Source organism: Pseudochaenichthys georgianus, chromosome 24 (genome assembly GCF_902827115.2).
Source record: "Pseudochaenichthys georgianus chromosome 24, fPseGeo1.2, whole genome shotgun sequence".
NCBI classification, from domain to species: domain Eukaryota; kingdom Metazoa; phylum Chordata; class Actinopteri; order Perciformes; family Channichthyidae; genus Pseudochaenichthys; species Pseudochaenichthys georgianus.
The window spans coordinates 26,868,856-26,892,556 of NC_047526.1; the positions used below are offsets into that span (position 1 = coordinate 26,868,856).

At 40.6% G+C, this 23,701-nt stretch overlaps 1 protein-coding gene across 1 annotated transcript in view; it reads left to right on the forward strand.

Annotated features, from left to right (window-relative positions):
* Window positions 1-243: 243 nt before the first annotated feature.
* The window catches only part of ppp2r5a (protein phosphatase 2, regulatory subunit B', alpha isoform), a 57,280-nt gene continuing 33,822 nt past the window's right edge, over window positions 244-23,701 (forward strand). Inside the window, exon 1 of the mRNA XM_034075413.1 lies at window positions 244-1,323. Within this exon, the coding sequence (XP_033931304.1) occupies window positions 1,176-1,323 (148 nt within the window). The 5' untranslated portion in view covers window positions 244-1,175. The remainder of the gene's footprint in view (window positions 1,324-23,701) is intronic.

Genomic DNA, 23,701 nt, shown 5'->3' on the forward strand with positions numbered 1-23,701 from the left:
GATGAAGGATTTCAAATTCAAACTTCTTCAACCAATATTTTTGTGGGAACATCTACTACAGTTGCCACTCCTCATTCAACTGTACAACGTCACGTATTTGTTTTCACATGTCACATGTCCAGGGCCCGCCTTCCACGCCAATTAATTGGTCTAAAAAGTTTACCGTTTTTTTAATCCTCTGCTTGTGATTGGCCGTCGGAGACGCCATTCTGTGACGTACACCTGTCAGGCTGCTCAGCTCAGCGAACAGTGAAGTCAGACAGACAACGACTACACTGGGAGTGTTTATGGCTGCCTGCTCAGCACGACGTTCAGTTATTTCGTCTATTTGAGATTACTCTGTGTTTTTAGAGACCGTGAAAACGAAACTATAGCTCATGATTTCACGGGGAATGTAGTTAAGACAAAGTCAACTGCATGTGGACACGGCTAACTTTTAAGGGACTCAGTCGTCGAGCGAAATTCAACTTCATCGATCGCGGATAGTTGTTCTGAAAACACTCTCAGCGGAAGTCTCACTAGGATTTAAAAACACGGCTTGAAGACCTGGACTTGGCGTTTTAACGAGGAACTACATGAATTTAACGGGGCAACTATCCTTTTGTAACTTTTCTTTCTCGACAGCGGTGCAAACTGTTGTCGTAGTGGCGTACATTAACGTCGGCTAATCTTTTAGCAAGCTAGCTAGGTACGTTAGCAAGCAGGCTAGCAGTACAGTAGTTTGCTACAGTCGGGATTTAACGACTAATTCAGCCAACTTTTTTTACCAGAATGGCTGTAATGCGTTTTGCAACAGGTATATTTTTTGCAAACATGACGAAGCAGTAAAAAAAAAAAAACACCAGACATTTTGAAAGCTGAGCGATAATTTTTCTTCGGTTTGTAACTCCAGGTTATACTGCAGGCTATGTCATGAGTTTGGCTTTTTGCTTCGTGTTTTGAAGATTGTCCCCGTGTTTCAGAGAACGAGTTACCCGAATGATGCAGTCTTTGGACTCAGTCTAATCCTAATACCGAGCGACCATGTTGGATCATACAGAATAACACCAGACAGGAGACGAGCTTCAAATCGTGCATTTGGCTCCATATTTTTGGGTGCGAGCAGAAGACAACGCTTTCGTTTGACCTAGGAATACAATCGCTTGCCTGAAGTCTTCGTCAGTTTGTGCATCAAAATGTCGGCTATCTCCGCATCCGAGAAAGTGGACGGGTTTACGAGAAAGTCCATGAGGAAGGCCCAGAAACAGAGAAAATCCCAAGGCTCTTCCCAGTACCGCACACAGAGCGCCCCGGTGGAGCTCTCCCCGCTGCCGCAGCTCAAAGGTACGGTAAGAGGATGAAGGGGGCCCAGATTAAAGTAGGCTGTTTGCTCTGTGTAGTGCTAGATCTGCAGCACTTACTATCACCATGCAGCCCAAAACCAGAATGGCAGCAAACCTAATATAAAGGCGTGCATTTTGTGCAAATATTTCACACCGTTTACACACAGCAGTATGCACATCTGTGGACAGGGGAACACAGTGGTCCCACTTTTGGGGACATCTCCAAACATTGTAGGTTATTAGCTACACGTTTTGGCTACAGGGCACTACCCAAAACCTTTTACTATATTTTGTCATCGTTATGTTTTCTTTCTTCGACTCACTGTTGACTCTCGTGTCAGAGAGACACATCGTTTTCTCACTGGCAGCTGGGCTGACATGCAAGAGGCCCATCCAGAGATTGTTGTTGAAGAAAAGGTTAAGAGTGATACATGGTTTTGCATCAAGGTGTTGTGGAGGCCACAAAAAAGTGACTTGAGTTTCAGGCAAGGAAGTTGAGTTAGGTTTATTTTATTTACCAGGGGTCCATGCACAACACAACCTAATTTACATCTGCAGTTAATGGGCAGGAAGGAGTGTTTAAAAGAACAATACAGTACTATACAAACAATTAAAAAGGAAGACTGTCTGCAACAGTTCATCACATACAGAACAATCTCAGAACATATTCAACAATGAGACCATTACACAACAAACTGTTGGATCTATACACACCATGAGGTGTATGATGTGGGTGGGGATTGAGTTATATTTTTCTTAGAATCAAAATATAGATTTTCCAAAATACATTTTCCTAAATTTGGTCACCTTTGGCTGAATGAGAAACATTGTGTAAAACACAAGACTGGCCACAAAGATTTGCCTGTGTTTTCCTCTTGTAGGTTGTTGCTGGTAGTGTTGATAGTTGAGACAACTGTTAAAGTAAGGTTCAGTACAATTCTATATGACTTTCAGATAATTATTTGTTATGTTACAAAGCTAATTCCAGTGCAAACATGCTGGATTATAACCTTGCAAAGCAGGGTTTCTGGAAGGTTTCAATACAGAAGCATACAGCCATCCCAACTCATTCAAATGTAGCCCTGCAAGTCTAAGAATTTGAACCGGTTGCCTTTAGGTCACAAGCCACATGACCCACGCCTGATACTTAAAGGAGACCTATCATGCAAAAGTCACTTTTTGATGTCTTTTATACATAAATATGTGTCCCCGGTGTGTCAGGGAACTCACGCAGCGTCAGAAAATAAAACCCTCTCTCTTTTCCTCCGTACCCAAATCTCTAAAAACGGGGCTACAACGGAGCTGATCCAGATTTGCGTCCGATATGACGTCATATCGGCAATGCAGACCCACAGCACTATCAGAAACAATGCCCGACTGTTTTGGACGTAATATGGTCGGTGTTTACATTAGCATTGCTAACACTCAGAGCTAACCTGTCAGAGCATGTGTGTCAAGAAGCTGGATATAAAAAGGAACTCACCTTGTGGTATAACCGGCAAGAGAGAAAGGCTTTGAGCTCCATACTGTTTCAGAAATAATCCTTGATAATCCATGATATGGTGTTTCGTCATGGCAGTATCTGCTGGTAGAATCTCCCGCATGAGCAGGCATAAGCTCCGCCCCTCTTTTTTAATCAATTTTTCTTTAAAAGCTTTATACCCAAAATCAGCACTTTTGAAACAGGAAGTTAAATAGAGGGATATGAGGCATGGCTAGAATTAGGGATGCTCCGATCGCCAATTTTGGACCCGATCGGCAGAATCAGTATCGGCCGATCGAGTGGGCGTGGCCTATGGGGATCTTCCATTTAAAGTGATGTTTAAAACTCAGTTAATGGGGCTCATTCTTTGGCGCTTCCACAAACAACAACCAACATAATTATTACATTCAAATGAAGTACATTATTCAAGTTTACATTAACTTTGGATAATAACACGGGAGAAATTAGCGGAAGCGCTCTCTTTTCATCTCTCCCCCTCTCTCTCCTCACACAGCCTGTCAGTATCTCATGCAGCTCACTGATCCAGTAATGAGTGACCTGACAGTGAAGAATAAATATATTTATAACTAGTTTAGCTTGTTCCAGAGGTAGATAAAACTAGTACTGCACAATACTGAAGGGTACCTGGTAAAGGGTATCGCAATGCTGCAACTGAAAAAAAGTGACCTACCTGTTGAAATTAACATCGTTTTTCCAGTTTGTCTGTCACTGGGCTCACCTGTACCCAAAATACATATGTGTGTTCATATCATCCTACTATGAATGTATGGCTGTCTAACAAGCGCTTATAATACTGAGTGTATTAAACAGGGTTGCAAAATGCCTTACGGGAAATATGACACTGTGTGGGATGATATGGGTAACCAGTATGAAACTTTGGAGAGTCTGTTGTCAGTTGATGCAGTAGTTTGTTGTAAGTGCAGATATGCATGCATGTGGGGGGGGGGGTCTGGACAGGTTTGTCGTATTGCCAGAACGACTCTGCTCCTTGCCTGTCGAGTGAAATACTGCTAGTTTATTTAATGAGGTTCCTACTTACTACTATTGCATTTTGTAGCTTCCCTGATGTTTTCCTAACTTAGAATGACACAAACATTTAGATATTTGTGTACATTTAACAGTTGAGTAAACATTGATACACTTGTAACCCTTGCAGTTTTTAATGCATGTTTGTTTCTCCAGTGTAGTGTTGTGTATTTTATACTTGAATGGTGAACTCAATGCAGTTTCAAACTCTCCACATGCACTCTATTTGAGCATAGACTAGGGCTGTCCCAACTACCATTTTTCGGGCTCCGGATATTCGGTAGTAATATTCAGGGGGGGAGGGGGGCGTAGTAATCAGCAGCGAACCGCTTCAACACGTGTATTTTGATGTATTCACAGCATTCATTTTGTTATTCTACAGTATTGTTGTTTTATAGTTATTAATCCAATTTGTGTTCTTTGAAATTGAAAAGGATATCGCATTGTGTTTGTTACTTTCGTTGCAGTTGTGTCTTAAGTGTAATTTGGCTTGGCTTCCTATTTATGGACATGCTTTTATTTTGAAGGAGAGGTAGCGCTGTTGACAGGAAGTTGTTGTTGCTTTGGAAACAACATGACAGACATTAACGGAGAAAAGTAATATCTACATATATAGAAAGGGAAAGTAAACTTTAACGTTTATGGTTAAGTGTTAGCACCCCCCGAACAAGCTCTTACGTTGATATTGGAGATTTCAATAAATTCAATTTGAGAAAAAAAACGGGGAAAAAACAAACAAAATGAATATCCGAATAACAAAATTGAAACTCGAATAGTACTCCAACGAACTAATATTCGGGTACAGCCCTAGCATAGACACAATGATTCATTGTCATTAGGATTTATTAACATGATTTTGGTATTTGGCAGAATTTATATTTGTGTTTAAAAACTGCTTTGGCAAGAACTGGCTGATTCACACACCTGTAATGAATCCACTACAAAGTTGGACCCACTCTTCCCAAATAGTGTGCTGCTAAAAACACCTCTGTTTATTTATGTCTGGTTTGTATTTGAAAACTGTTATACGATAAATGTCACTATTCACTGGACTAGATCCCTGTCTGTTGTCTTCGTTCAGCCTGGTTCATCTGTCTTGAGCTTATCCTGATTAACAAGTTCCATTCACAACTATGTGATCAGTGTATTTTAACATGATCTTACAAGTTATTTCACTGTAGCGCAGCAAGCATCTTGCTTTTGTTTTTGGCTAGCATAATAAAGAGGAATGGTAATATTAAAGGGGACCTATCATGCAAAATGCACTTTGTGATGTCTTTTATACATAAATATGTGTCCCCGGTGCGTCGGGGAACTCACGCAGCGTCAGAAATTAAAACCCTCTCTCTTTTCTCTGAGGGTCCGATTGTGGATGTCATGCGAGCATAACATGGTGAAAACAATCAGTCTAAATTAACAATCGGGACGGAAATGTTCAGATTTCCAAAGGGAGGTTCTGTGAATAAATTATAAATCAAGAACCGTAATGATTGAACTATTCATATCTTAGACTGCACTGTAACTTTTATCTTTTAATGTTTATTTTATTAGCTTTTCTATTTAATGACTGATTTTAAATGTTTTTTGTTTTTCTTTTAATGTTTCTTTTATTATCTTTTACTGTTTTTAGATGCCTTTGTCAGAATGTCTTTCATTTTTGTAAAGCACCTTGAATTGCCTGGTGCTGAAAGGTGCTATATAAATAAACCCGTTTTAAAAACGGGTGTACAACGAGCGGATATAGATATCCATCCGCTGTGACGTCGGCGGACCCACAGAAAGTTGCCATCAGAAACAATGCCTGGCGTGTTTTGGACGTAATCTCGTCTTTGTTTAGATTAGCAAGCCTCGCTAACACTCGGAGCTAACCTGTACTGCAGAGGACATGTGTTTTTAAAAAGCAGGAGATAAAAAAAAAGGAACTCACCTTGTGATAAACCTGCAAGAGAAAAAGCATTTGAGCTCCATACTATTTCAGAAATAATCCTTGGCGTTGTTTAAACAGGATGGCGTTTTATCACAACCGAATGTACCTTTATCTCCGGTAGAATTCTGATCAGGCATTAGCTCCAACTCCCCTTCTTTTCTTTTGTTCAAGCTAAGGACCCAAGATCCGCGTTTCTCTAACAGGGCTTCAAAAGAGGGGTTTCAGAAGTATGAGGCATGGCTACAATGGGTGATCCGTTTGGTATTTTGAAAAAATAGGTTGGGAAAAAAGGTTGGGAACCACTGCACTAGACGATATTTAATCCTATTATGGTCCACAAAAGAAAACCTAAAACACTTGAGGAATCCACACTTGTGCTTTTAACGGCTGGTGCGTCATAGAATTTTTTGTATTAGCAATTTGTTAAACGTATACAGACATGCCTCAACAGCTTCCTACGAGTGGATCTGATACTGGAGGAACGAGCAGAGTGGAAGTGCGAAAGACTTGCCTGGTCAAGTAGTTTTAACTTTATAACATGATGCAACATCGCATCAAAAAGTTGGGATCAATAATGACTGCTGTTGTATGATTTTAAAGCATTGTAGAAAATGTCCAACGCCTAATTTTCTATCTAGTAGGATGCATACAGGGAAATCAAATCTGTTTTTATAGTTTCCTTTCATTTGGACGTTTTCCTTTTTAACATGGTGCAGTTTATTCTCCCACCTTTAACTAACATTTGCATTTTTAAATTAATAGTTTGAGTATTAGACTGTTGTTTTAGTTTTTGATTAATTCCATGTCTTTTCAAAGGGCGTTTAAAAGCTTAATACAACCACCCTTTTCATGTCTTTTCAAAGTGTTATTAGTCACAGAGGAGGAAAGTGTTTTCTGCGAAGGGGCTTTTGGCCGGTGTTCGAAGCCCACATGATAGAAATGTTGAGCTGGCATCACCAGATGACTTCTCGCTCACTAAAAGTAAAACTGTACAGGTTGAGGGACTTTTGTGTCAGTGGATTAGTTATAAACATTGCAAATCACAGCAAAGGGAAATATAATAGGATGGAAGTACAATAATAAGCAAATGTTACAACTTACAAGGCCTTTATCTAACAAAAGATTGTGAAGCGCTTAAAAATATTACCTAAGGTGTGCCAATAACCTTCTATCGCAGCCAAAGTAAACCAGCATACTCTCGGCTAGTGCTGCGTACCGGTACGCCGAACCGGTACTGGACTTGTAAAAAGTTTCGGTTCAAGTCCGGTTAAAACCGGAACGTCGGGAACCGGTACTTGGACTCGCAAAAAAACTAGCACTTACGTATATTCTCCTTTTTGTTCTAAACCATCTAAAACCTCCCTGAAGGCAGGAGAGACTGAAAAGAGTCAAGGGAAGCTTATAAAAGTTAACAGCATTTAATTACACAAAAGATGCAGTGGTGTACAAATGAAATTGCAAAAGGAGGCGCTCCTCATCTCCCGTCAGCCCAGGTCAGCAGGTAGAAGATATCAATTCTTGGCTTGTTCTTCCTGGTGTCATCTGAGGTCTTCTCCTATTGGCCGGCGTCGTCGGGGGGCGGGTCCAATGCAATTCCTGCCTTTTTCTGTTACTAAATGACATCATTCTGGTGTGGTTATTTAAACATTCCCTGATAAACGTTATTCAGCGTCAATAAATGAGTGCTAATCCCAGTGTGCTCAGTGTACAACATCACATGTCATTTCACCTTCGATTCACGCTTTGAAAACGTAGCATTTCGCCACATGCTGCTAATGCTAACCGGAAGTGAAGAATTTTCAGAATAAAAGTATTAAGTTAATAGTGTGAACTTCCGTTTTTTTCAGAATAAAACTGATTTAAATTAAATAGTGTATTTAATTCAAATTACACCATATCAACATTGATTTTAATTTCTAACAGTATGTATGTACATCACTATGTATGTAGTATGTACACATCACATGTAGAGTTGTAGAAAAGACATGGTGTACAGACAGTACACACTCTGACTGTACAGTCACTACAGTGTACTGTATAGTAGGTGTGTAACAGTGTAATGCGTATAGTCTACTCTACACTCTACCTTTCAGCAAAGCTTTAGAGATTTAGGCTCAGTCAGCTCAGGGACTGTTTGGTTACTTTAGTTTGGTAAATGAAATAAATGTTTGAACTTTGTAGTAGTTCACTGTAGTTGCTGTCATAAGTCATTTGTAGACTAAGTGGCAAAAAGTGTTTTTTTTACATTTGTAGTGAAATGTAGACACAAGTTGGAAGGGAGCACAATAAACCTGACGAGTTTGAATTTGAGTTGATTATGAGTTTATTTTCAATTGATAATTAGCTCACAATAAGTTCACTTTAGTTACTCACACAACTTGACACAAGCCATGGGTTCAGGTCCGGACTTATAAGTCCGGACCTGAACCTGAACCTCTGGACTTGAGTCCGGACCTGAACCTGAATGTGAGTCCAGGTACACAGCACTACTCTCGGCTTACATTTTAGATAGCAATCAAAATATTTGCAGGTATAACTGACACTGAGTAAAAACAAACGGCTCACTGTTATGTTGCATCGCGTGTACTTTAAGTGTGTGGAGCTCTGTTGAATGAAAATGTGTTGCAGCCAAATCTTGGAGTCTTGTGCATTTGGACACTGTTGTGAATGATGACCGAGACACTTTAGAATTGAGTTCAGTTTCCCTGATCAGTGCAGACCTTGTCTCGAGTCATGCACTCTATGTACATCTCCTGCCTCAGGGAGCACAGCAAAAGTGCTTACTCATACGTACTTTGTGAAGATAGCCTTCACGCCTTGTTGCCAAAAATCTGATATAAGTGCAGTTATTATCCTAGAACTATGATAAGGTCGGCCCTGGAACGAAATGTGATATGGCAGTTTTTCCAAGCACTTTCATGACATAGTCCACGATTAAGGTAGTGTATTTTTCACTGTAAATTCCTATTTCTGCCAGCCCACATTTGTGCCTAACCTTAAGGTTGTTTGCAGGTCCAGTCCCAATTGTTCAAACTAAACTCATTAACCTTTCGCCATCCGTTGCCTAGTAGCACACAGTGTATGATTTATGAGTCATATACAATGCATAAGTCTGTGGTTATAAATGGACTGCATGCATAGGCAATAGGCATAGCTGTTCATACTTACCATTAACACCATATGTGAAGGTGTTAATTTGTTAGAAAGATGTAATTTAAGTATTCATATCACCACAAATTGCCCCCTCCTGAAAAATGTTACTGTCTTTTATTGAGCAGTAGTCATAGTGCTTTAAATACTTGAACACAAAGTAATGATGGTAAAGAGCAGCTGTAGGTAAAGCCGCTCTCAGGGCCTAAAAAGATTGTAAATGGCAAAGATGTGTCTTCTCTCCTGCAGTGGAGAGGTTCAAGTGCTTATAGCTCCTGTTGTGTGATAGACACTGAAAAGATGAGTCACTCTGAGACCAACATTGTTGCCATGGCAGCCCGAAGACTTGAGAGCAAGCCATGGAAATGTTTTACTTTCTAAATGCAGACCGCTTCGTTGAGGTTAATATTTCCGTTTTCAGCTGAGCCATGATTCCTAACTAGAGTCAAGCACAGGGTGGTGTGGAATCGTGGGTATATTTATTAGCTTTAATGCAGTACAGAGTATTAGTTGAACATTTGAATTTACATTTCCTATCTCCACTCAGGTTATCAGGGTTGCTTTGCCATGTGCTTTGATTGCCTTTTTTATATTATGCTATAAGGAAAATCTAGGACACTGATAAGGAAATCTGTCTTCTCACTTTTTGCTAATTTCTGTAAAATTGGCACACTACTGGTTTATACCACCCTGCTTTCTCCTACCCACTCTCGTAACATCTCTAACGATACAAAAAGACCTGCTAAACACTAAATATTAGGGATGCTCCGATCGATCGGTCACCGATCGAGATCGGCCGATACTCACTCTCTACCGATCGATCGGTGCTCTCTAAACATGCCGATCGCGAGAGCCGATCGCATGACGTAAAATACATGACATTTTTCTCTGTGTGCGGCAAAACAAGCTCGCCAAAATGGCTTCACCGGTCTGGCATTATTTTTAGGTGTCCGAAAAAGACAGTACAATAGCGGAATGCAACGTGTGTGTGAAGCAGAAACCCTGCAGCTCCGCCCGCCGGACCGGTAAGCGGAACGAAACACACAAGAGTTAGACCTAACACACTTAGCTATTTTATCTACCTCTGGAACAAGCTAAACTAGTCATTATAAATATATTTATTCTTCACTGTCGGGTCACTCATTACTGGATCAGTGAGCTGCATGAGATACTGACAGGCTGTCAGGAGAGGGGGGGAGAGGGAGAGAGCAAAAGAGAGCGCTTCCGCTCATTTCTCCCGTGTTATTCTCCAAAGTGAATGTAAACTTGAATAATGTACATCATTTGAATGTAATAATTAAGTTGATTGTTGTTTGTGGAAGCGCCAGTGAATGAGCCCCATTAACTGAGTTTAAACATCACTTTAAATGGAAGATTTAAAGTGATGTTTAAATCTTCCATTTAGGCCTCGCCCGCTCGATCGGATCGTTATCGGCCGATACTGATTCCGGCGATCGGCCCCGAAATTGGCGATCGGAGCATCCCTACTAAATATACAACTACTCTTACTACTTACCCGTATGAGAGCTAATCACTTATCATCATCCTTGCTATAACAAGATTAGCTTCACCTGAAATGTGATGCGTCTGGCTCCAGACATTGATCCCAAGATTTGACCACAACCAGCACCAAGGCTCTGTGCAGATTTAGAGCTCATTATACACCGAGGCCAAGATGGAGTCTCCAGCAAAGTGTAGGATCTATTTTAGAATTTCATATAACGTGAAATAGTCTCATAAATGAACTCAATCTATACAGTTTGTGACGTTGGCCTTAACTCTGTCCCATCATGGACTGTGCATTCATGTTGCCCCTAAAAGTCCTCAAACAACTTGTTTAATAACTGATTAGTTGATGGGCAGAGAATAAAAGTAAATTGAGACACACCCCCTTTTTAATCTGGCTTCTCAGATGGAAATGCAGCTCTGAGTTTGAGTGTCTTTGGATTTGTGGACTGTTTATGGGACCAAGCACATTTTTCAATACACTATCTTTGCCTCTTGAAAATTGTGATTTCACCGTTTTTACACCTTATAGATCAATACAAAAATAAACAAACTAATTGAAAATGAAGAAAAATCTTTATTTGCAGAGTTTCAATCTGTTGTGATTCCATCAACCTTTAGCAAAGGCTCATCAATGTCTGTTCATGGAAAAGCTGCCCTGACGCTATTGGCCTATTGATTGATTGATTTTGATTGTTTCCATCATGTCTGCCAGCAGATGGCTAATCGATAGATGATTTTCCAGGAAATAATGAGACAAAGCTTTGAGGCACTGTTATGGCGGTTTGAGTTCTGTTGCATACTGTTTCATAATTGTGGCCTCTGGCAGGTTTGAGTCTGTTTCCACCTTTTTGTATAAAACTGCCGCCACTACTTTATTTCTTGTTGGCAGTCTGCTGTCTGAAGACCTGCCGTGTGAAGCTGAGCTCTCATTATGACCAGCTGCAGTTATGGCTGGGCCCTGTTGCATAATGCATTGTGTTTTTGTCTTCCATTTGCTGCTGCACAACTTCTGGATTTGATTTAGAATATGGCAAATGCAGCTTTTCCATCGTTGCCCTGAAGCCAACAATTTTGATGGAAACTATGACATGACATTGATGCACAGTTATGGCATGTGTCATCATCCTTCCACCACTGCCTTTTCTTCAGCGACTAATTAGTGAATCAAGAATGTCTTAGTTGTGGGTTTTATTTCCCCACCACAGCTAAAGCTGCAGCAAAGCACATTCCCAAACATTTATAATACTCGAAGAAATGTTTCCTGCCCATCCTCATCTCTTGGCCAATCTCCTATTAGCGTGCCAATATGTCCGTAAACTCAAAAAGGGAAGTGTGTGTGCTCACCCGATAACATGCAGTGAGTTGAATTGATGCTTCTCTGTGTCATGGCAGTTGACAGCTCTGCTATTCCAGAATAAATGATCCATATAATAGTGCTTATCTCTTGTAATTTATGCAGGTTATACCGGGGCTTCAACTGATTATTTTTCATTCAAATAATCAGAATTTTTTTTTTAAGAAACATTTTATCTACATTGGCACACAGTGAGAAATACCCATTACAATTCTCCACAGCACAGGGTAACATCATTTGAATGACTTATTTTGCCCAAACAACTGTCCTAAATATCTGAATGCTAAAATAAAGTCCAAGAATCACAGAAATTTGTTTTGATTTTTGAGAACCTAAAACCATGAAAATGTTTGGCCTTTTGCTTCAATATTTAAATAGTTGCCGATTCAGTTTCAAGTTCGGCTTTCCAATAATTTACTTAACTTTTCAGCTCCAGTAATAAAATGTTACATTTACCTGTCACTTTCAGAAAGCAATAGTTATTTATGGCTACAAACACTTGGCATAGGGTCTCACAATTAGTGGTGGGTTAATGTCGCCATCGTCCACTCCAACACGGCGGTTCGAGCTGTCACCGGTGAGCCGATTGATTTAGCAATTTAACTGAAGGTGGACACTATAGCTGTTACAAGCAATCTCAAAGCCATTATTGTCATTGATTTGGATAGTTTTAATTACAGATCGTAGTTGGACAGCATGTACCCAGGAGACAAAGAGACACAGAGTGTTTCTGTGTGTGACAGGAAAAGAGAGCCAGCGCTTCTGGTACAATTATGAAAGCACTTATGTTGACCGTCTATGGAACACACATTCTGGCCAAAGAAAGCCACCATTTATAAGATGACAGATATCAGCGTCATATTCCAATTTTATTGACATTGCCCAAACTAACTTGTTGTACAGCAAAAGCTATTTCCAAAAACAGAACACTTCTGCTTTTCCCTTTTTTTTAGTTGAGGGTTTACTTTCTGCAATAGCTCCTCCAGAAAGTTTACCATGTCATTTGCACTGTTTTGAACTTCACACGAGCCAGTGACAGAGCAGACCTTGACGTGTTGAAATCTGTGATCTATAGCAGAAATGGGAATGTCCTTGGGCACCCGGCCTACCGGTTTGTGCCCACCCTTTTTTTTTTTTTCCATGCAGAGTCTTGACCTCCCTTCGCCAGATCGTCTGACATTTATCTTTCTGAGAAACTGTCACACATGCTCAAGTGTCAATACCACCCATAGAGGTAATGGGAGTAAAACGGCAGGCTGGAATACAAAGGTAAAAACTCCAAAATGAAATTAATCCTCTAAAGGGTTTGAGTCCTTAAAATGAATCATTTCCATATCCTGTTTTGATCCTTAGAGAGAGAAAAGAGTTCCTGTATTTAGTCAAGAGGTCAAGGAAGTGCATGGGTGAAGAGGCTCAACACAGACACATTGCTATTTCTACCACGGATAGTAGATTTCAACACGTCAAGGTCTATAACGTCACTGCCATGCCTTTCTGAAATGCTCAGCACTTTTATATTTAAATCAGCAGAAGGTAAAGTTCAAGACAGCTCAAAGGACACGATAAGCTTTTTTTTTAGGGGGGCTCTTGTTTGTAGTAAAACCACAACAGTTAAGACTCCAAAATAGCTCTGAACCTTTAATGGGTTTAATTCCGTTCAAAGCATTAATTTCCATTTAATCTCTTAACTATCTTTGGACAGAGAAGTTGTGGTTTTTGTGTTCATTTTTCAATTAGCAGTGTAAACTGTTTCTGGTGTTGAACAGGTTTGTACTGTAATTAGAAACGTGCTTTAGTGGCCTACTTGGTTTTGTTCTGGTTTTAACTTTGACGTCAACACTTATTATAACATACATAAATACGAAATAGCTGGAAATAGGAGTGACATTTTTTTCTCTCCATGTACTCAGACTAGCTTGATTCGCCATTTCAATGATCCCTTGTCTATCTAAACATGGTCTTGAAACACCCTCTGAATGATTTCTGGTTAACTACCGAAGCTCCCGGTTGGGCAAACAAAGCTATTAGCTGCAGCTGTTGCTTATTAGCATTCGCCTGGCTGTCAGCAGCAGTCAGTTTACTGCCCTAATCGCTGCTTTTCTAAAGTGTTATACTACGTTTTTTGACTGCACGTGTTTGCAGGCCACCATTCATGCAACTGTTGATCCCATTTCAGGGTGGCCTCATGGTTACTGACAGCCAGCGGCACGTGTTGTCAAAGTCTCTCAGGATATTAAAAAGACAGTCACTGTGTTTTTAAATCACTAAAATGGATGTAATGTATGAACACACGATGGTACAGTAATTCACGACCGTTGTTTTATGTCTTTTCTTTACATTCTAAACTTCTTTTAATTGTCTAGATGTTTTTTCAAGTTCTGGCATCTATTATTCTTTTACATTTCCTGATCTTTTTGCCAAAGTTTTCGTCAGTATCGAGATACTTTACGTAGACATTCCACCAAGATTTGGTTTTGTCGCAACATGTGCCAATCATGCCAGACAAAAATTGTATTACATTTGATAAAGGGCACATGAGGACTTGTGACTTTGAAAAAAAAAAATATATGGTATATAGTACTTTATTTGATGTCAATGTTATTTATATAGATAACATTGACATCAAATAAAGTACTATATACTAGGGATGCACGATATTGGTTTTTTGAAACCGATACCGATAACTTCCTGCTTCTCAAGACCGATAACAAAAAAAATGTACGCCACTAATTATTTCAACGCGATTAACGCATGTGTATTTTTTGTCCTCGGCCGCCCCGTAGTTTCAGAGCGCATCGAGTTTAAAATACCATCGACAAACTGATGCTGACAGCCCCGCTCCTGCTGCCCGCTTGTGGCAGACCACACTTCCACGCTCACCGGCAGGCACCGACTGGCCATCTGGAGGACCGGGAGGGTGTGTGTATGTGTGGCCCGAGCGAGAGAGAGAGCGAGAGCGCGAGAGAGCGAGAGAGAGCGAGAGAGAGCGAGAGAGAGCGCGAGAGCGAGAGAGAGCGAGAGAGAGCGAGAGAGCGCGAGAGCGAGAGAGCGAGCGAGAGAGAGCGAGAGAGCGAGCGAGAGAGAGCGAGCGTAGTAGAGAGAGCGAGCGAGAGAGAGCGAGAGCGAGAGAGAGCGAGAGAGCGAGAGCGAGAGAGAGCGAGCGAGAGAGAGCGAGAGCGAGAGAGAGCGAGCGAGAGAGAGCGAGCGAGAGCGAGCGAGCGAGAGAGAGCGAGCGAGAGCGAGCGAGAGAGCGAGCGAGAGAGAGCGAGAGAGAGCGCGCGAGAGAGACCTTACGTGCATTGTTGTTGTTAGCATCTGGTGCTAGCTAGCTGCGCTAACGTATATAAGGAGCTGTTTAAATGAAAACAGAGGAGCGACATTTCGCCACAACTGCGCCGAGCACTTGACTTTATGCAGGAAGCCAGACAGCGGGACATTGTACGAAAAGTCAGCACACTCAGCACAGATAGCGCGCAACATGATTGCAGCGTCCAGGCAGCTCCGGTTCGAGCATATGCCTTGAGTTGCACATAGCTCCAATGCGCGCGTACACACACACACACACACACACACTTTGTATTGTATTATTGTCTTCGTACGCTTTTAACACACCATCGTAGCGATAGCGATGTTTCAGGTGACTGATCAGGTTCGAAGTATTGGGGAGCGCTGGATTTGTGAAGAACTCCCCTCTTCCTAAACCACTAATACCACAGTACTGGCAAAACGGGAGGAGCCGAGTGAAAAACAAGCGCCCCTCATCCCAATCCACCCACACCGCAGTATTTTTTTCTTTTTCTTTTTTACCCAAAAAATATATTGTATATTATCGGGGCTATTAATACTGGTATCGGGTTTATCGGGATGACGTCATAATTCCTAATATCGGACTGATAATTATCGGACCGATAATTATGCATCCCTACTATATACCCTATATTGTTTCAAGACATTATCTTGATGAGCCAATTCCATTTTTCCTGTATTGCCGAGTTGCTGCTGTCACATATTTTGCCAGCATAATTTTAATGAGCACTCGAAACAAATGTTAGGACATGTCTGGATCAAATTGTGCATGTAGTAACGTCCCACCAAACCAGTTCTGCAGCTGCAGTGCGACCTACGTGGCATCTCTCTGCTGTCATGCATTAATGGTCACATTTGGCCTACAGTTCACTGTCACTCATGAGTCACATTCTGCACATGTTGAAGCAGTTCACATGTTCTTCAATGTGTACAATAAGATGTTTTCAGCATTGTGATACAAGGGAGAGCTTATTCATTCATTTTCTTACAGCTCTTCTTTGAATAGACTTTATTTCTGGAATGCAAGCCAAACCGGTGCAGAGATAATACTGGAGCCTTAACAAGAGCACCTCAAGGGCTTTCACCTCCATCTTCATCTCTGTGACTTGTTAGCGGGTGCTCCGGAAGTTACAGCCAAATATAAACCCTTGTTCTTTATATAGTTTATCATATTTAATATATGGGCGGCCGTCCATGTTGCAGTATGCTCACGAGTATTGGCAAGGAGGAAGTAGGGTTTTTAAAGCATGCTCAAGTTACAGTAAAACACCCTAAATAAAATTTAAATATGCATGACTTTAAATATTGTTAGTAGCACTCTAAGCAGAAAATGCAGAGTCATGGGACCAGTGTTTCCGCCAGACCAGGGCTGAGAGGGCGTCCACCCCGAGAGCGGAAGGGGGGGCGGTGTTGTTTTGAATTTTGACTTGAGCCGTCCGTCCCTTATAGATATTGTCTTTTTTCGTTTGTGAGCCGGATCATTTGACTCGGCTCTCTTAAAGCGCCGGCTGTTTCGGCTCCCTAACGGCTCTTCATGTTACCACAGTTTACCACGGAGCCTCAGTTTCGCCGCTGCGAGGCTCTGGTGGTCGCAGCTCACGCGTGTGCTCCACTAAAACCTCATCGCGTCCAAATCGCGCAGGGTCCGTGTTGTCCTGTAGCAGGCAACTTCGGTGTCAGGGAAACGATCTTCAAAATACTCCAAAAATAATCCCACCAGACTCCTTTGCCCTCGTTATTTGATCCTGACATGGACCACCAATAACCGTATACATTTTATTTTGGTGCTTTTTGTGGCCATGGAAAAAAATACTTCTAATGCAAGCCATAGTTGAATACACATTTGTTCAGATCAGCCAAGGCATCTGTAACCTCCTTAATATGTTTGTTACTCATTAATTAAACCAAAAAGGGCTTTATATGTACGTAAGTCTGGGGTACTAGTTTAATGCAACAAAACGGAGACAAATCAACCCTTAATTTCTGAGTAGTTATTGACAAAGACTGAACAGTACTAATCTGTGGCTGTGCAGAGGTCACCTGACCTGCATACTTTCCTTCAGTTTGTTTTGTTCTCTTTCTGCTTGACTGTAGTTCTATGAAATGTTGATATGCACCAAAAGGGCAGGTATCGGTGTAAATCACTTTCACAGGGTTGAGCTTATGATTTCCAATGTATAATATAAATAATGTTTGTTGAATATTGAACTTTGAATAGGTCAAGACCCCCAGTGTTTCTACCATCATGGTGATTATGATCCTATGTACACACTACTAAGTCTGTCCTTATATTGACTTAAAGCATTAGAGCCGAAGACTCTTCTGAAAGGGACAGATGAGCCCACGTAAAAAACAGTCCACATTTTGGAGTGAAAAGCGATGCTAAATGCTTTTACTACCTACAAGTGGCAATCAAAATGCATAGATATCACACTTTATTCAAGCTGCACATATTTCTGTGAAAAGTATGTGGTACACTTTATGTTCCTAATACAGCAACATGTATGTCACATGTGTCAAACTCAAGGCCCATGGGCCAAATCAGGCCCTTGGTGGATAATTTCTAATTACTATTGGATATGGCCCGCCGGCATATTGCACGCACACCTTCACTCAATCCTGAGGATTTCCTCAGCTCAGAGCCTGACCCCAAACATTGATGAACTTGCACCCAAGATGAGATGCCAAGTATCTGGCTTGAACTAGAAATGACTCCGATTGTTTAATGTTGTTCTTATAGGCAATAATTTAAGCTTTGTTAGTTCCAGGTTTAATATGGGCAATAAGTTCATTTCAATACGTTTTGCAATAAACATTGAACCAGTCCGGCCCTCGACTAGTACCCATTTTTTTATTTTGGCCCACTGTGTATTTGAGTTGACACCCGTGATGTATGTGTAAAGCTTATTATTGAAAATGTATATTTAGACGCTTTACTTGCAAAAGTTCAGGCAAGTCATATATTCTTGTTTGTGTTTAATAGAAATTTGCATCATAGCCACAAATGCTCCCTTCCAGTGATGCAATTCTGTTTTGTCCCGACTGTTGCCCTCTGCTGCAGCAGAACAATATTCATTCATCCGAAACACGCGTCAGTCATTGTGCCAGTGAAGCATGAGGTGCTCATATGGAAAAAAAGATTGCAGTTATCTTTAGCATACATCAGTCTAATGCAGCACATACTTCAACCATGATGATTCAGATGTTGTTTTAATGGTGTGCTGAGAAAGCTGGCGACTGTTTCGAACATTACATTTGTGAACATATTGCATAGTAATGGTATTTAGGTTGTACATCTGTCATCCTGCATGTTGCAGATTGCATCTACAGTAGATTTTTACATTTTCTCTTTCTTTTATCAGATATGTCTACCCATTTAGTTAAGTAGAGTTGGGTTTATGAACATTTAAGAAAAAGATGTCGGTTCCACCTTGATGGATTTTTGGGAGCATTAAGCCTTCCTATTTTCCAGAATTCAACAAGAGTTTCTTAGACGCCATGGCGTTGATTTGACTAAAACAATGTAAGAAAAAAAATGTTGGTATCCCGCAGCGAACCGCTTCAACACGTGTATTTCGGAGTATTCACGGCATTCATTTTGTTATTCTACAGTATTGTTGTTTTATAGTTATTTGTTAATGTAACCCAATTTGTGTTCTTTGAAATTGAAAAGGATATCGCATTGTGTTTGACTTTCGTTGCAGTTGTATATCTTAAGTGTAATTTGGCTTGGCTTCCTATTTGTGGACATGCTTTTATTTTGAAGGAGAGTTAGCGCTGTTGACAGGAAGTTGTTGTTGCTATAGAAACAACGTGACGGAGATTAATGGAGAAAAGTAATATCTACATATAAAGACGGAGAAAGTAAACGATAACATTTATGGTTAAGTGTTGGCACCCCCCAAAGAGGCACAAGCTCTTACGTTGATATTGGAGATTTCAATAAATTCAATTTGGGAAAAAACAAACAAAACGAATATCCTAATAACGACATTGAAACGAGGGTTGCCAGAAACTGACCATGATCAAAATCGATTATTCGGCAGTAGGGGTGTAACGGTATCCGTATTCGTCCCGTACCGTCACGGTTCGGACGTCACGGTTCGGCACATGCAGTCACACGGCGAATACGCCTTTTTTTTACGAGTGGGAAAAAAGTCCGTCCTTCAGGGCAGCATGCATCCACTACACTATTTATAATCCAGGGGGCGGTATTGCGCCTAAAAGCTGTTTGCCAGACGCCCTTAAACAACAAATGAAGAACAAGAAGAAACACAACAACAAAACGAACTAAATACAAGAAGAAGAAAAGTTAGTATGGCGAGTTCAGATAACACGCAGGAGCTAGAACCCACCTGCTTCTTTTAAATCAGCTGTGTGGGAACATTTCGGGTTCCCTGTGGACTACAATAACGATGAAGTGTGCGAGTGGTGGATCCGACGAGGACGGTGTGTCGGCGTTGTTCGATAGCGGTGCGGTATGCTAATAAAAACACACGCCAAACATGCTAAATCATATCAGAAGGCATCACCCAGATTTGCCAATCACCGGAGCCCGGCAAAAGACAACAGCAGTTCAACAGCTGATCCCCGCTGTTTTTAAGAAGCCAATAGACATGAAAGCCGTGAAACCAAAATAAATAACGGAAGCTTTTGTCATATGTTTTTCAACGGCTTTGCGCTCTGGAAACACTTTCTTATTATTTATGATGTAAGACATTCTTTTTAGTTTTACAGCTTGATGAAACCTTTTTGTTTGACATCAGCCATTATAGATATGGCCATCTGAGTGTGTGTGGTTTGTTTTTAACTGTTTAATACAGTTAATTATTCAAAATGTCAGAGTTCCTTATTTTTAAACTGAAACTTGCACTACTGTTCAAAAATAAAAAACAACAAACCTGGAATTATGCATTTGGGACTTTTTTTTGTTTTTTCTTGATGTACCGAACCGTGACCCCCAAACCGAGGTACGAACCGAACCGTGACTTCTGTGAACCGTTACACCCCTATTCGGCAGCCCTGGCGAATAATAATCGAAGAAGAAAAAAAGGAATTCCGTTGTTTTCTTTACTGGAACATGTTTAACAGTACAAACAACAAACAAGCATGTCATCACAACGACGTGGCCTTGAAGTGAAGTTGGTAATGGCCAGCTGTGCTGCGTCTTTCTCTGTAACCTCTTTGGCGTGCTTCGCACTCAAATGCGAACGTATTGTTGAGGTTGAGCTGTGATAGACCAACGTCTTTTCGCAGAGCTTGCATTTAACTTCCTTTGGACTTGTAAGTATGAAGTAGTTCCACGAGGAGGAACTCGTTTTACCTGCCACTTTGTTCATCTTTAGTCGCACGTGTGAGGGAGAGGGGGGGCGGGGTCGGTGTGTAGCGTGCTGCAGCAGCAGTCTGCTCTGCACGCAGGCTTCCTCCAAGTTTACAGTAAAACAAACTGGTGGTGTGACCAATGGCCATTTACAATTATTAATACTATTACTATCATTAGCATATATATATTTATATATATTTTGGTTGAAACTAAGCCAGGAAAAAATAATATTCGATTATGGAGACTGTAGCGAATATTCGAATAATCGAATAATTGGCATCGCTAATTGAAACCCTAATAGTACTCCAACGAACGAATATTCTGATATCCTGGTACAGCCCTAATCCACCGTCTAGCATTTCAGCCTCGATGCTTGTTCATAGATACCTCAGGCCTCTTGTTGAGGGATGAGCAGTTTCGCTCATTTCTTGTTTTGATGATGATGGTAGAGAGTGCTGTCCGACATTTTGTCTCCAAATCTTGTCTTGGTGTTTATTTGGGTGGAAATCTAGTCAGTGAACACAATTTGCCCCCATTGTCTGATCCAGTGACCCTCATGTGCCCTGTATGTTAGCGTCTGCATTGTTTATGATAATTGAATAATACACTGCACGTTATCGTCATACTCCTTTTTGCAGTGCTGTGGTTGTAGAGCTGAGATCATACTTCCTGTTTTTCTCACAAAATCTCATGTTTTGTCACCAGTTTGACAGTGTATGTTTCTGACCCTAAATATTTAAAGAGTCAAGTCAATGATACGCAAACATTCCTTACAATTAGTTTGAAGTGTAATTAATTTAGCTTTTTTTTTTTTTATTCATTCATATATGTGTAAGAGTTTCATTTCAGCTTCTTCTGGTTATGCAATTATAGGATCTAGAATGACAGCATTGCCTGCCAAACATGCTTTTTTCTGTAAGTATGATACAGCACTATCATTTGTCTGTGACACACCAATGGGGTTTACCCATCAACACTTTGACTAAAAAATATGACGACTAAATGGCTGGTGCAACATGTGGTTTCTACATTAGAACGGTCGGCAACATCTACAGTCTGGTGTTGCTAAAAACAGAGCTGATGAGCTGCTAGCTTTCTTTTTTATATTGATGTTTTTTTTCACACAACAGAAAGAGCTGCAGCCTATTTTAGGACTCGGTAGATGTTGTGTGTGTGATTCTTCTCGAATCTTATTCCAGCAACAGTAATGTGGTCGAAGCCTGTGGGAGATGATTACTCACACAAATTAAGCCGAAATTAATTCAAGTTCTCTTTTAAAAATGCTTGTTAGAGAATCTGCTTGTGCTTCTTGTATCTGTCATTTGAAGCCAAGCTACCAGCAGTTGTGCATTTCAAAGCCTCAACAGAGACAGCATTAAGACCCTTTTGTTATTAACTCTAACTTACTCTTAAGAATAATGACATATTTGGTTCTTACTGTCTCTCCTTTTAACCCTGCCACTTTCTAACTCTTGTCTCTGTGGGGTTATCAAATTGCATGTTATTGCATCCATCCAGATAATTGTTTAAATGATTCCTGTAGCTCTGTGTAAAAGATTGCTTTTGTTAAATGTCATCTTCGTTTTGGTACCAAGATGAAACATTTCATGTGGGAGTGAAGGACTTCATTTCATCATCATCATCATCATCATCATCGTCGTCGTCGTCGTCGTCATCATCGTCAGATTAACAGAGACCTTTATTTCTCTGGAACAAAATCTAAATCCGTCTCCAGGTTGAATCACCATTCATCTGATGTCTCAATTGTTGTTTCTCTTGTTTGGATTCCTACATGGCTTCACAGTTCTAATAGAAATATTTCCCTTCCTTGCCAAGCACCCTGAGGAATTTTTTTGCACGACCGCATCTGTATCTGAAGGCAAAAATAGCTTCACATTGGGAATAGCATGTACCAGTCAGACTGTATCTAACAGACCTTCTCCGCTCTCAAGGCGATGAAGACAATTCCCCACAAAGAAATGCAATGATTCGGTTACTCAGAAAGCTTAAAGAAAACATGAATATATAACAAGGTCGATTTTGATTGGACAGAGCTAAGCAAACTGTTTCCAGTCTTAACGCTAAGCTCAGCAAACCATCTCATCTCTGTAGCTTCCTTTTTGCTGTACAGACATGAGACTGGTTTCAATCGTCTTATTTAGCTCCAGCAAAACAGGCACATCTGCATATTCCCAAATAGGGCCAATTATTCCTTTTTTAAAGATACAGTCGGAGCGATATGTCTTATGCTGTAAGACAGAATCAACTCACTTTTGGTACCATGTGCTTTTATTTATTTCATGTTCTTCTATAGCTTGTAGCCTCTTGGTGTTAGCTGGATGTTTAGCTGTTGCCCATTGGACCCTACCGTTAATGCTTTTCAGTCAGAATGAATATCTGCACTTCGTCAATTGTACCAAATTTGCAGGCTTTTTAAAACCCGGGTGGCAGATGCTGATTACAATAGTTGGAAAAGAGGTTTGTGTTGATGGACATGGCGTCAAAAAAAAGTACACGGTACTATCCCCAACTTTTGCTAATGAGAAACTATGAAGTTTGAATATTATTTTTTATAAATACACATATCTGATTTTCACCAAAAATAAAGGTTTAAATTAGTGGTGCACGATATAATTAGGAATTATGACGTCATCCCGATAAACCCGATAAAAGTATTAATAGCCCCGATAATATAAAATATATTTTTTGGGTAAAAAAAAAAAAAAAAAAGTACTGCGGTGTGGGTGGATTGGGATGAGGGGCGCTTGTTTTTCACTCGGCTCCTCCCGTTTTGCCAGTACTGTGGTATAGTGGTTTAGGAAGAGGGGAGTTTTTCACAAATCCAGCGCTCCCTAACTCATGCCTGACAGTAAACAAACATGTCGTCGGTATGTAGTATGGGACTATTTCAAAGTTTCAGAGTTAGATAGTTCGCTTGCTATCTGTATTAACAAATGCAATGCAGAAGTTCCACGAGGAGGGGAAAAGGCAACGAGCTATAATACTTCCAACCTGATTAGTCACCTGAAACATCGCCATGGCTACGATGGTGTGTTAAAAGCATACGAAGACGCCTGCGCTGCTAAACTAGCGGCGAATCCAAAGCCAGCTGCAAAGGCACCGGGGCTTTTACCTATCGACGAGGCTTTTGAAAAAGGCAAGAACTTTATTTGGGGAAATAAATATGGTCACTTTGAAGAGTCAAAAACTGTTCTTGGCTTTGCTTTGTTCATAGTAGTAACGCTCATGTCATTTGCTCACTACTAGTCTCTTTTTTACC